The 14,249-nt window shown below is 36.7% G+C and overlaps 1 protein-coding gene across 1 annotated transcript in view; it reads left to right on the top strand.

Moving 5' to 3' along the window:
- The window catches only part of NRXN1 (neurexin 1), a 667,470-nt gene that overhangs the window by 278,224 nt on the left and 374,997 nt on the right, over positions 1-14,249 (top strand). Inside the window, exon 7 of the mRNA XM_084203402.1 lies at positions 3,388-3,591. Within this exon, the coding sequence (XP_084059528.1) occupies positions 3,388-3,591 (204 nt within the window). The remainder of the gene's footprint in view (positions 1-3,387; positions 3,592-14,249) is intronic.

Here is a 14,249-nt window from a genome sequence, read left to right as displayed (position 1 = left end):
GTTTTTGAGTTGTGTTTATTTGTGTGTTTTGGTTAGCTGGTTTTTACCACAGGGGCAGGAAAAGTTTGTATTGTCAGCTTTATAAAACAGTCAAAGAATGAATGTATAAAACATTTTTATATACTAATCTCTGTACTATATAATATAGTACAGAGATTAGCGTATACTAATTTTTATATACTAATCTCTTTTGATATAAATCTCTGTACTATATAATGCTATATATTCCTTAATAACTGTACTGCCTGCACTCATCTGCTGCCACAAAAAAAAATTGTCAGCAATTATTTTATAAGGATTTTCTGCTTTTTTTTTCTTTTCAGCACTGTGATTCCAACAGTGAAGTGGTTGTAAAGCTATTACTCTTTTCCTTCTTTCTTTAAATGAATATCACATCCTGAGCTAAACTTTTAGTCTACTACCTTTTGATCTAATAATTAAGAGAAAGCTGAACAAGAGAAAAAAGACATTCTGCCAACACTTATGTGAGAATATTTAGCAGTGTAGATTTCATGCAAAGATGAGGCATTTTCTTGGAATTAGTTGGTCCAAAGCAAAAAAAAAAAAAAAAAAAAAGTGGTAAAAATTAATACCTGTTTTTAGCTGAATCACTCCTTCAAGGTTTTTGTAACTGGTGCCTCTTGACATGCAGGTCACCTTCTTACTGACCAGGCCTTATAAATTAGCAATCCATTCCTGCCAGTTTTGTGCTTGGTTCTGCTTTGTTTGTTATTTGGATTTTTTGGGGGTTGGTTTTGTCTTTGTTTTTGATTTCTTTGTTTTTTTCCATTTGCCTTTGCATTTTTGGTTTGTTTTGTTTCTGGCTTTGGTTTTGCTTGGGTTTTTTTTTTTTTTTTATTTGGGTGGTTTTTTTTTTTGTTTGGGGTTTTGGTTTTTGGTTTTTTTTAATTAGTTTGGACAGGGCTTTGTTGTGTTTTTTGGTTTGGTTTTTTTCCCTTTTCCCTTCCCCAATATACTTTCATATTTAGAAAGCCTGTGCCTCGGAAAGGGCATATTGACACATTTAAAGGAGCTAGTTGACATGAGTGGGCTTCCTCATTGCCCAGACCTTTTAAGTTATTTGATCTTCTCTTCACCATCTTTGGTCTGTTCTTGGAACATCTGTTCCCAAAATGCTGGCACAGTATGGCTTAGGAGGATTAGGTATCTAATCACAATTGGTCTGCTCACCATGGTGTTACTCACAGGCCATCTCCAATTAAATTGAGTCTCCAATTAAGTGCCTTCTCTCCTTTTTCTGCAATTTAAAAAAAAAAAAACCAACTCAAATAATTAAAGGAATGTTGGCAAAAAGTATCAGTGCTGATCCTGACAGCTCTCTTTTTTACATTATCCTAAGATAATTTTTAGCAACAGAACTCTAGCATTGATGAATGTTGGGTTTGCCTTGTGTATGAAAACCCTGAGTACTATTAATGGGCTGTATTTTTATAGAAAATTCAAAATATCTTTTATTTTCTGCTATGTTAGTATGGAACTTTAGGGTTTTTTCCTGGAATTCTTTACCTAAATTATGTTTACCTTGATAAAAATGTTGGGAGACTTTTATGCACAGACTAGACAGCTAGATATAGGAAAGAATTGAAAGTCCCTCTTGGTGACTTCCCCCAAAAAAACTAATAACCATCAAGGAAACCCACAAAAACCCAACCCCCAACTAACAAATAAAAACCCCAAACCATCAAAAAGCAAATCACCTTCCACTGAAAACTCTTTGACTTGACATCACTTTTCAAATTGTTGCAAGTATTTAATCTACTTCACTGAACAATTTTAGATTTAAATTATGGTGAAAACATTATTACCTGCATAGTCAGAAATCATCAAACCTGTAAATGCATTCTTATAACCTGTTACATTTAGGGACTTTCACAGCAGTCTCAGTAACCACTTTTTTTTCCCCAACATCAGAGTGTTTTCTCCAAATTTGTATTGGGAGAATTTAAAATTCTTTACACAGGAGGAGGTTGCCCAGAGAAGGTGTGGATGCCCCACCCCTGGAAGTGTTCAAGGCCAAGTTGGACAGGGCTTGGAGCAGCCTGGTCCACTGGAGCAGTGGAAAGTATCCCTGCCCTTAGCAGAGGACATGGGTGGAACTGGATGATCTTTAAGGTTCTCCCAACCCAAGCCATTTTCTGATTGTTTTAGTGAAAATATCATTTATCACTTCTGCCTCTCACAGAATTAGTAGAACGTTTTGTCCTTCTGTGGCTTGTGTAGGCTGGAAGTCTTGAAGAGCTTATCTGCCTTTAGCAGCATACAAGATATGCTCTGGAAGCAATTTTGGCAAACACAGTTGTGATATTTGCTTTAACATAGTATCAGCAATATTAGTCATTGAAAATATTATTGCATGTTGACACCTCAATAAACTTTTAGATAAGTCCCTCCATTACACCGAAGCAAATTGAAGCACAGGGAAGCTTCCCAGAGGTGTTTTCTGCCCACAGTGTTTGATTGTCCAGCCAAAAAGGACTTACTAATACATTTCAGAAATATTTCCTTTGCTTTCTAGGAACTGCAGTGCCTCCCTGTGAGCAGAAATGCTGTCTCTTTGCTACCTTTCTCATTACCAGCCTGGAAGCTGGAAAAAGAAAGCTTGTGACTGGTTGCTCTGGGGTCTAACAGACTGTGACTGCTCGGTGCCAGATCCTCTGGCCAGGAGGGTTTCCTGGAATGTCTGAAAGTGACAGCTCTTCCCTTGTCTTGGGGGTTTGAAGATGTTACCCTCAATATGCCAATTCCAGTCTCAATCCTCTCGCTGAGGATGTCGTAGCGCTCACATAAGCGTTTTTGAGTTCAAACCACAGTTTTTGTAGTCGTGGAACAACCTGTGCCCCATCCACACCGTGCTGGGGGCAGTCATGCATTTCAGGAGGATATTTGCTCACTGTATGACAATTGCAACCCATGGTTGTAGCAGTGCTAATAGTTTTATACATGAGGCATTCAAAGGTGATTATCTAGGAGAATGACAGTGAGGCATGGGACTTTGTTATGTTCTTAAGGTTACTTGAATATATTTGATTGATTTGACCTATTTTGAGTAGTACAGGCCTGGTCTTTCAAGCATTGCCTTACAGGTGATTCTACTCATCTTGTTGAAGGTGTACATGTGACTGGCTGGGTTATTAAAGAACAATTTTGTTTGCTTAAAAAGCATCAAGATGTGCCACTACAAAAAAAAAAAACAAACCCTAAAAAAAACCCCAAACCTGACTTCCCTTGTGTCTCCCAGTAATAATTATGAAAAGCAATATGTAGGTTTTCTGTGTCATGCTGACTGAATATACATTTACCCTCTTACCTTTAAGGAGTTTCAGCAGACAGAGCATTAACAAACGTTTTTCTCCTTTGTGTTTCCAGAGGCAACAATTTTAAGCTATGATGGAAGTATGTTTATGAAAATCCAGCTTCCTGTTGTGATGCACACAGAGGCAGAAGATGTTTCGTTAAGGTTCAGGTCCCAGCGAGCTTATGGCATTTTAATGGCAACGACTTCCAGGGAATCTGCAGATACCCTTCGGTTAGAGCTGGATGCAGGACGAGTTAAGCTAACGGTCAACCTAGGTAACAACCTCTTCCTCCAAGAAATTAACATTTTCTTTACATTTTTTTCTTTTTTGCTTGCAAACATTTATGAAACAGCCTGTTTTAACATTAAAAGTAAACTGAGATGATATATAAGCACACATCAATGCAGCATTTGCATACGTACACAAGTACACGGCCATTATTACAATTTATTTTTTGTTTTCTTTTGCGTTTTTGTATTCTTTATTTAGTCTTAACATTACCCATCACAATATTTTTGTACTGTTGTGTATTCTAAAAAAAGAAGACAAGTTGATCAGTGGCAATTTTTGATTAAATTGGTTGTATTTCTTTTGATTGTGGAAGATTGGTCTCCCTCCACAATTTCTTCAGAATAGTAATTCCACAATTTCAATGTGCAAGCAGAAACAACATATATGTAGGTCAGCTCAGATTTACCTCCACCAATTAATCTATGACATGCAAATATATCAAAGACTTTCTGTTTTTAACATGGAAAATGTTGCAGTCAGATATTCCCACTGATTGATTTCTTGGTCTCCTTTTTTTAGGTGTCAAATCTATATTAAATCCATCTCCTCTTTTTTAAACAATTCTGTAGTGGTATTTTTGTAGTATCGAACGATAACACAACCCTTCAATGCCCAAAGACTGCGGCCCTCAGCAAACAGCCTTGTGAACACAGGAGGCACAAGCCCTTTTACAGAAAGAAAAAAAAGAAAAATTGGTTTCCTTGTTTAAAGTATGATGGACAAAATGTCAGGTTATGATTCTCTCTATTTAAAAAAAAGAAAAAAACAGTAAGTAAAGAAATAAAAGTGCTTCTTCCACGCTTCAGTGGTGGAGTGGTGTAAGAAGCTTCTGCCACGCTTAAGTGGCCTCAGTCCAGGTCAGGACCTGAAAAAAAACAGGAGGAAAATGCCCATCCTATGCAGCTAGTCCCATTCAGGGGATGCTAATTTTACAAGGAATGAAGTGGGTTTTTTTGCTTTAGTCACAGATTTAGAAAGCACCAGCGGGGAGTGAGGGGTGAGAAAATAACCACCTGACCCTCCACCTCATTCAAGGGTTGCTCCCTGAAATGCTGCCCGGGTGTTTAGGGGGGAGGAGGAGGAGCAAAGGGTGTGGTGGGTGCCCCTTCCCTGCCTGTCCCCTCCCTGCAGGAGGGTGCTTTCTGTAAAGGGCGTGTGCAGGTGCTGCTCCTCGGCTGTTTGCAACCACTTTTCTGATGCGGTTGACGACACATGACAAACTCAGCTATATGGAAACAAAATCTAGGTTCGATGGTATACATGTTCCTCAAAGGTGTAAACCAGGAGTAGCCATACAAATCGAGTAGCGTGGTGTAGGGTTTGGGGTTTGGTTTTCTTTTTTTAAATTTTTTTTTGTTTTGGTATTTTTTTGGGGTTTTTTTTTAATAATTAATGAATGTAGGTAGCCCAGGAGAGGATCATGCGCAAATCAGATTAATCACTTTATGTACAAAACACCAAACAACATCCTCCGCCTACTTCTATAATTAAAGTCAATAAAAAGTAAATAAATCCATGCCCTAATAATATTGTTTCTTCCTCCAACTCCCCTTTTTTTTTCCTTTCCCTTATTTATTTATTTATTTAGTCAGGCAAGAAAATAATCTTAAAATAGAAAGGATTCTCCTCTTTCTCTAATAAGTGTTTATAAATACATTATTTTTTTTTCTCTGTAGTAATATAACTTTAAAGTAGTCACTGTTCATTTCAAAAATCTAGATGTTAAGGACATGCCAACCCACCACCCCTTATTTCTGGGTGATGACCTCTGTGTGTCAATCCTTAGCTTCTGAAGATGAGCCTTTGAGGTTATACTATCCACGAGTTGTCCAAGGTGTCTGATTGTGGCCTGGCCTGCTCTATGACCCATTGTGACGGAGCACTTTCTAATTGCACTGAGACAAATTACCTGTTCTTTCACAGATGGGGAGAAAGCTGCAGCCTGCCTCAGTTAAGCATCTTTGACTTTTAATCCTGACTTTTCACTTAGATTTGTCACCATGTAGCTTTGTTTGAAATTGGCCATTTTTACCCTATTTGTCGTTTCTATTGGTAAAGACTCCTCGCAGTATATCTGGGTTATAACACCATGTAAAGAATGATGATATGGAGTGGCCATATTTGCATGTGTCTGTCCCCGGAAGGGTGGACTGTGATTTTATTGGATGTCTGCAGCTATTACCTTGAAGGATAAATTTTCATTTTTCATCTATTCTTCCCCATCTAGACTGTATCAGGATTAACTGTAATTCCAGTAAGTGCCTATTCAAACTTTTTAAAATGTTATTCCACCATTGTAAAATATGCAAACTAGAATGACAAAGATTGTGGACAGCTTGCAAGCATTTGATAATTTATTAATGAAATGTGATGATTAATTATCACTGTGTAAAAAGTCATCATATACTTTAGCACTTGTTTTTTGTCCTTCCCATAGGACATAACATTAATTAGAATATTAAAAAGGAAGCATTCTACAGGTTGTAAACAAGCCTAGATGAAGTGGTGCCTGTAGTACTGTGTTACTCTAGATAGGCTATTTTATATTTTCAGTAGCCATAGAAATTTTTAACCAGCATTTCTGATAAGCTGTTGCACATTTTTCCCCCATGCCTTCCTACTAATTTTCCTGACATTTTGCCTTCAACTTGTCGTTGGATTGTTGAAACATAATAGTTTTTACTACAAAAATTTCTATTTTACAATCCCCCTAGACAATTACCTGTATTTACCAGCTGGTTATAATACAATTTGGTTTTGCTAAATCTTCAATTTATGGAAATATGTTACATTGCAATAAGGGCATTATTAAGTCTGACTGTATTTCTATGATGATTTTTTACACTCTAATTATGTTAAAATCCTTGAATTGAACAATTTTTCTCTGTGATATGCATGTTTATGAAACAGAGGGAAACATTTGCCAGATGAATGGACTAAATTTTAACTTCTCTGATATTATTTGGATTAAGAGGCTATATTCTGAAAGGAGAAAAAGGACTGTGATTTTATTTTGAGTCTATGGAATTCCTGAATGGTGTCAACAAATTTATTGATAGTAAGTATGGTAGATTTGAGTTTTGGGTTGTTTTTCTGTTTCCCTTCCTAACAGGTTTTGCAGCCCAGAGGACTGGCTTTATGAAAATAGAAAAAAAAAACCAAAACTAAACAACAAACTGCACAGGTTTAATTTGTAGCTGACAAGAGTTATAATATATTAACATAACATTCCTTAATAGTTTTATAACCCATAAAGAAAAACAAGGATCTGAACTTATTCTTAATGTGTCGTTTACTAATAGATTTTTTAATTAATAATTTTTACAAGACAAAAATACAACATTTGTATTAAAAAGCAGAAAAATTTCCTGAGGCAAGAGTTTATTATAACCTGTTCTTAAATTCAGAGACACTTCAATACAATAAAGGAAATGCTTGTAATCACTAAGGCATAAAGATATTGTCCTCATATTAAAAAGAAATAAATAAGAAAAAAAAAATCTCACTTGCTAAAATATATGAAATAATGAAAAAAATCTCAGAAGCATTTTTTTGGTCTGCCAGGACATTATTGTTTTCTACTAATGAAATCTCAATTAGAAAAAAACAAGTGTAAGATAAACAGTTTTTTGGTCAGAACTGTAATGAGACTGCCTGCCTTTGGTAAATTTTTCCCTAGGAAAAGCAATATTGGTTTTTTTTCTTAACTTCCTTAATAAAATCACAAAATCCATCTGAAAATAGAGTTACTAGCATAAGGAAACCTCCCAGAAATGAAGCCACAGTATAGCAGGTGTTTTCATTTTTTAATCTGTTTTGGATTAAATGATGTGTCAAAGATAAATTTAAATGGCTTCTAGGTTTCATTTTTAAGCAAGGTTTGGATCAAAAGAGAATCTTCAAACACAAATAAGCCTCCAGTTAGAGGATTGCAAAGAGGAGCAATGTATCTACCAGATTGGATTAGCATTTATAAATTCTTGGTCTCATTCAGAAGCGACATAACCTCTCTACAAAATATCCTTGGTATAAAATACTCATAAGTTATTTTTCTTTACAGTTTGTTTGTAGTGGTTTTGTTGTTAGAAATGAACTTGGGTGATTAGTTCCATCTCCCTGTGGTGCTTGTGTGTGCTCAGCAGGGTCTTGTGAGCTTTCAGGACGGTAAGTACTACGATGCTTTCTTCTCTGCACTGGAGTTTTTCAGCAACCAGATGTTTCATGAGCAATTTCTATATCCTAAATTTTAGATGATGGATAATTATTGCTCTAAGCAGTCCCTGAAAATGCTTACTAGAAAATATAATGGGGTTTAGTGGGACACAGTTTGTTTCAAAGCAATAACATCCTGAACTGGAGTATTAAGTTGCTAAACACTGTGATAGCTGAGTGCCTCCCTTCTTTCTGCTGAGAGATGGATATGTATCAATCCTGATTTTAGGTTGATAGTAAATCTGGTTTTCATGTTTGAAAATCTTTTTTTTTTCCATTTCCTATTTCTGTTACTTAGAAATTAGTCCTGATTAAATAACCTCAGTGTTGGGACTGAGAGTTATGTGTTATAGCTAGCCTAGTAACAAAGTTAAGGTCAGGATGAAGGTATCTGGTTTGAATTTGGAGAGACAATTAAAACAAAAAAATCCAAAAACTTAAGCTAAGCATCAACAGGCTTGAGAAAAGAAAAAGGAAAATGTGAGTGTAATCACCTTCTCCTGCTGTGAACTATAAAAAGGGAATAAAATACTGCACCTCTTCCTCCTCTCACTTTCTCCTGAAGCCTGTCTTCTGCTCCCTGCAGATCAAATGAGTAAGTGTTGGCTGACAGAGCTAAGATTATGGCAACAACTTTTTCTACACATGGTCATCTCTTCACCTTTAGCTGATGTCCTATCTTGCAGAGCAGATGGCATTTTGGGGTCTTCCTTGTTTGGAGGACAGAACCTTTTAAAAAAATTGTAAAATGTTAATCAGATATCAGATCACTACTGAACTTGGGTTTCATGAACAATATGTGGCAGGTTAAATATTTTGTGCTAGGTTAGAAGATTGGTATGACCATAAAACAATACATCACTAGAAATTCTGCCTCATGTCAGTCAGAAAATACCATTGCTGAAAGGTTGGGTTTGCACATCCTTAAACAACTTCATTGTGTTCTTCAGAGCTACAAGTTTGTGAAATTAAATTGTCTCTTAGGCAGTGAATTAAATGCTCCTTATAAATTGCAGGTACATGTAGGTCAATGCCTGGGCTGACACCAGGAGAAAGGGAAAAACTTGTTTGAGGAACAGAAATAGCTGCTGTGTTTCCATATTAGTGCTCATAGGGGTGAGGACCTCATTTAAAATAAGACTGCAATGAACTCTCTTGTTTTAAATAATATGAATGTACCAGCATTTTTTGGCATTAATCACTCCGTAAAAAATAATTTAATAGCAGTAGAGGTCTTGTACATTATACACAGAATTGATAAACTATTTCTTAAAAACTGCCTAAGGATAAATTATATATATATATATATATATATATATATATATAAAAGCCCCAAAATATTTCTCCCTTTCAATGAAGGAAGTAATTGTTACCCTTTAATTGCAAACTATCAAGCATAAATTATAAATAGCTGGGAATCCTATTGAACTGAATGGGATTTTCCCCCTAGTCTTTCTTAGAGACAGAACTTCATCCCAATAAAATTTCCATTGCAGTTCAGTAACAGTTTCTGAATGACTTGTGAACAAAAAGAGATGTGCTAAAATTTCATATTTTTCACTGCTGTAACCTTAAAGGCTAGGATCTTGAATAAAATTAATTTTTTTTTTTCAGTTTTAATGATTCCAAAATATTAGTATCTGGAAAAATCCAGGTAGCTATAAAGGCTGCTGTTTTTAATATTCAATGTGCTTTTGTCACAGATATCTGGAGTCTTACACATTATTTCATCTTTTAGGCTGTGAGTGCTTTATTATTATTATTTCATTGCTATCATTTCTGGAAAGAAATTTTCAATATTTTCAATATGAGTTAGCCAAGTAGGACTGCAGGTTTTTTTAATTAACTGATACATTATAGCACTAATAATGTTTATTGGTAAATAGCTGGCTCTCATTTCCCAGTCTGATACTTTTGTTCAATATGAAAAAATGCAGGACACATTTTTGAATGGTGCTGTGAAAGATTGCTCAGCTTGTGGCACACAGTGCAGGGGAGATTTAGGTCAAGTTTCTAGCACACAGGTTTGCTTCTGTAGGCAATAACTCACAGAGCAATGGCACTGAATTCAGTTATGCTCAAATTCAGGACTGTCAGGAGAAATGATTATGAATTGCAGGATGTCAGGGAGCAGAGAGTCCCGTGGTAGTAAATGTGTACACAGTTCCCCAGGGAATGAGTGAAACAGGTTTGCAAGCTGGGTGTCCACCCCTATAAATTAGGAAGAGTTTCCTGGGCTTGGAATGTTTTCTGTTTGTTCTAACAGCAAAGTGCCCCTTCAGTGGTTGTATTTACATGCACCCCTAGCTCTTGTGTCTATCTAGTTATTCATCCATTTTCCATATAATTTATTGTTCCTTTCAGTTTATTTTCTCATGCTATTTCAATTCTCTGCTCTTCTCTGTAGCCCTTCATATTTTTTCCTTGTTTTGTATGCTCATCCTTTTAAAATTTTCCTATTCTGCAGATGTGCACATTACAGATGATTAAGTTATTCTATTTGGAAACATCTGTTACTGAAGCATTTCTTTCTTGTCAAAATATCCTACAAATCCACGTTATGACAAGGAGCTTTGTCAGATTATTGGTAAATAAGAAGAGAATTGTATCTATTAAAGAACCAGCAATGGTGTTCAATTACATTGTATTCTCAATGTGCACATGAATTTTAAGCAGCAGAAAATCTTACACAAACACTATACATCCTTTTGAACTACTGCCTGTAAAAGTGCATTTTATTACAAAATCTTGCAATAAAAAAACCTCTTGTTTATTGAACATCTTCAGCTGTGCTCTTATGGATATTCCTAAATCTTCTGTGATAAGCAAATCATAAATACATTTCCATGTATTAACTTCCTACTATGGTTAAAAAGAATTATTGGAATATATTACTTGCTCTCTTTTTTGCTGTTGTTGGCAGTAGAAAATCATTAAAATGATTCAATTTTGTAGCTCCACCCAAAATGTAAGAATTTGGACTTGGTCTGTTTTCTTACAGAGTGCTTATGAATTGCATGAGTTTTGATTTTTTCCTCATCAAGTGTGGCTGACAGCCTGGCAAAAATGTGTAAAAGAGTTTTACCATAGAGGATATGCAGCAACTCAGCAGGGTCCTTGCTCTGCAAGTTCAGTCAGGAACTTCCTCTGTCTGCAGCACAAAGTTTGAAATAATTATAAATAATTCTTTTAAAACTTTGCCTATACTTTGCAGATTTAGAACAGGAAGTCATTAGATTCCTTCTCACTCAGCAATAACAGCTTAAAGAGCTCTTTTCATGTAATTTCCTGAAAAACAGGATCTGCTGCTACGCAACAAATCTGAAAACATACCTGGTTCTATTCAGTCAAGTTCTGATTGCAATCTCCTAGTTGCTAATAGACAGCATGGCAAAAATGGGAGAATGCTGCTTTACTCAGTCTCTCACTGCAGTCCTCAGTCCAGAAGCTCCACTGAGACCACCCTGTCTTGTTCCAGGCACTGTCTTTGCAACAAAGGTTGAAAGCATCTCAGCTTGGGAGGAAAGTTCAGGTTTGGAAGCCAAAGAGCCTTCCTGTATAAATACAATCAGGAGAGCTGAAGTCATTAAGGGATAGCATGTAATTTATTCTGTACAGCCACAGAGGCCAGTTATGAGAGATGCCTCTAATTCCTCTTTCTCTGTTAGAAATGGAGTGGAAAGAAGTGGTGCTGCACAGGTTGTTATACCCTGTGAGCCCAGCACATTAATTGGCTCACTGGGGCAGTGACTGCAAAGCCATTCACCTCTTCCTGCTTGCCCATCTGCTCTGGAGAAAAGTAGTTGCTGTTTCTTGAATGGTAGGAGAGTAAAGTGAACCAGCAGGGCCACTTCTGGTCATTTTTCAAAAGTTTGCATCCCATTCTTTGGGTTTTGTCTTGCAGAATTTCATCTATTGCTAAAAAAACCCTGTCGTTTGCTTTAAAAATTGTGTTCTTCTAACTGCCTTCCTGTCTGCTGGTCCTGCTCTTACATGGTCCATTGCTTTGCTGCCAGCACAAAAGGTTCAAGTGTCTATGGGATGAATTTGACTAAAGTGATTGATTAACAAAATTGCTAATTTTGACTTGCTGCAGTTTTCTGACACCTGTTATAGAATAAAACAGGAAGAGGGGGAGGCAGGATGCTGCAGGAACAGTAGAAAAGCAACCTCTACTAGAAAGAGTGCATTGCTTTTTTCAGCAACACAGATTTTATGCTATCCCAAAATGAATTCATCTGGCCTACATCTCATCACCAACATCCTGGAAAGGTACATGTTATGTACAGAAAGGCAGAAACATCACTTCTTGAGACATGGAATGCCTAATCTGTAGCAATTAAAGAAGAGATATTTCACACAACTGAAGGGGAATTCTGGGAAAGGTTTCTGGGCAAACATGTGCACCCTCAGTTATGTACATCACAATTATTCTCTTCTTAATTGGGTTTATCAAACAAGCTGGATGTTGAACCTAGGAAATTTTAGGGAGTTTCATCATGAGGAAAAGCCATTGAGCCTCACAAAGAGGATATGTGTTAGGAGATGGCAGCTAAGGGGATGCTGTGCTTTTGGGCCATTCACATAAGATAATAAAGGTCTGAAATCCATTTTATTTTGTGGCTCTTTGAGAAATATCACATGGATACAGTTTGGATATAGTTTGGCTTGAGGGAGAGCTCTGAGAAAGAAACAATGAAGGCAAATTGGGCTTCTAACAATGAGTTGTCTCAGTGAGTGACTGAGAAAATCAGTCTTGTGTTATACAGATTTCTCATCTCAAGCCTGTTTTAGTTAGCACAGGAATTTTTCAGGGAAATGCTCAAGTTATCTAAAAAGCTTCCATTTTTACCCCTTCCTTATCCAGTTGTAGTAGTTAAGAAATCTTGAACTAATAAAGAGAATAAGAAAACTTGAATCAACTAGATTATTATGAAGACATCTTTAAAAGAGTCTTGCACACATAATTTTTCAAAGCCAATGGTAAGGCCACTGCCTGAATCTGCTTGGCTGGTGCATGGGAGACAATCACATTAACAGCAAAAAAAGCTCAAACCTTCATTAAAGTGAAAATAAAGGCATTATATATGTTGGCTGACCATTTAAGGGTCTATGATATTTACTCTCTCCCTACTCTCAGGCTTTCAGGGTTTGCTGCTGGGGTCTGAGGGCTTTGCTCTAGCAGTGCTTTCAGCCTACATGAAGTACAGCAATTAAGTTTATTTCTGTGCCTGCATTCTACTTGTTCCTTATAAAATTTCATCTATGTTTGCTCTTCCTTAGCTAACAGAGGAGCAAATTGCCATTAGTCTCCTGGCAGGCTGTCAGTAAAATATTATTTCAAGTTCTCTTATTAGAAAACAAATGTTTTCTGGTTTTTGTGTGTATGCTTCTTTCCTGTCTTTTCACCCCTTTTCATCCATCTTACTTTTGTCTTTTTAAGTCACACATTCTACTCATGGTACTTTAAAGCTAAATCTAGTTTAACATCAATCAAATATACAATGGTAATAGAACTGTGGCTTTCTCAAGGCACAGTGATGTGCTCTGCAATGGCAACAGTAAAAGCTTAAACACCAAGCTATTTATGTAAATTTGAAAATTAGTTGCCCTAATTGGTGGTGAAAATTCATTAGTTTAACATTCAGGTAAAGACTTTTAGCACTCCCACCTGAATGTTTTCAGAAACTCCTTTAAGATTGCTGAGGATAGACTTTCCATTTGTGATATTTCAGTACAGTTTAAATTTTGCCGTGCCAGATGTTGATAGCTGTCAGTTTGGTGGGTATGTGGGGCTATCTGAGTCAGGGCCACAGTGTGGTTATGTGTCATTGGGCTCTGAGCTCTGGGATGTTGCCAAAGCTTCACAAGCAAAGCCCAAGGGAACAGCCTGAATCGGTCTGGCGTTGTTCCCTCTGATCTCTGAAAGGGGAGCAGGGCGTGGGAGATCCTCTAGGACACTAAACATGACAAGAGGACTCTTGGAGGGTAGGAAAGAAGAGATTGCTGCAAGCATGTAGCCTCTCATGTTAGCAACAGGGACAAAGCAGCCTCCAGGATGTGCTGGATCTGTAAGAATTGACTGTCTTGAATTAATAAATCCTGATTTATATGCAAGGGAGCTGTGTGTGTCTAGCTCGTACTGGTCCTGGCAAATCTTTCATAAAAGGACTTTTCAGAAGAAGTAGACTAGGCTTTTTAAATATTTTAATGGGAAGAAGCACTTGAAAGTACGTTTTTCATGTATAGCAGGTTCTAAATTTCTCTTATTTTACTTTTATGTTTTCTTCCTTTAGCTTTTGAGAAGCAAGATGACTTAATCACATTTCAGGACCGGTGACTTAAATTCTCCTCACAATTTTTTTTTTCCCTGACAGAAAGTGGGTGTTACAGTCAAATCTTTCAGGGATAATAAGGAATCCTGTTCTA

This window comes from Fringilla coelebs, assembly GCF_963513975.1.
Source record: "Fringilla coelebs genome assembly, chromosome: 3".
NCBI classification, from domain to species: Eukaryota; Metazoa; Chordata; class Aves; order Passeriformes; family Fringillidae; genus Fringilla; species Fringilla coelebs.
This window is presented reverse-complemented; position numbering and strand designations above follow the sequence as displayed.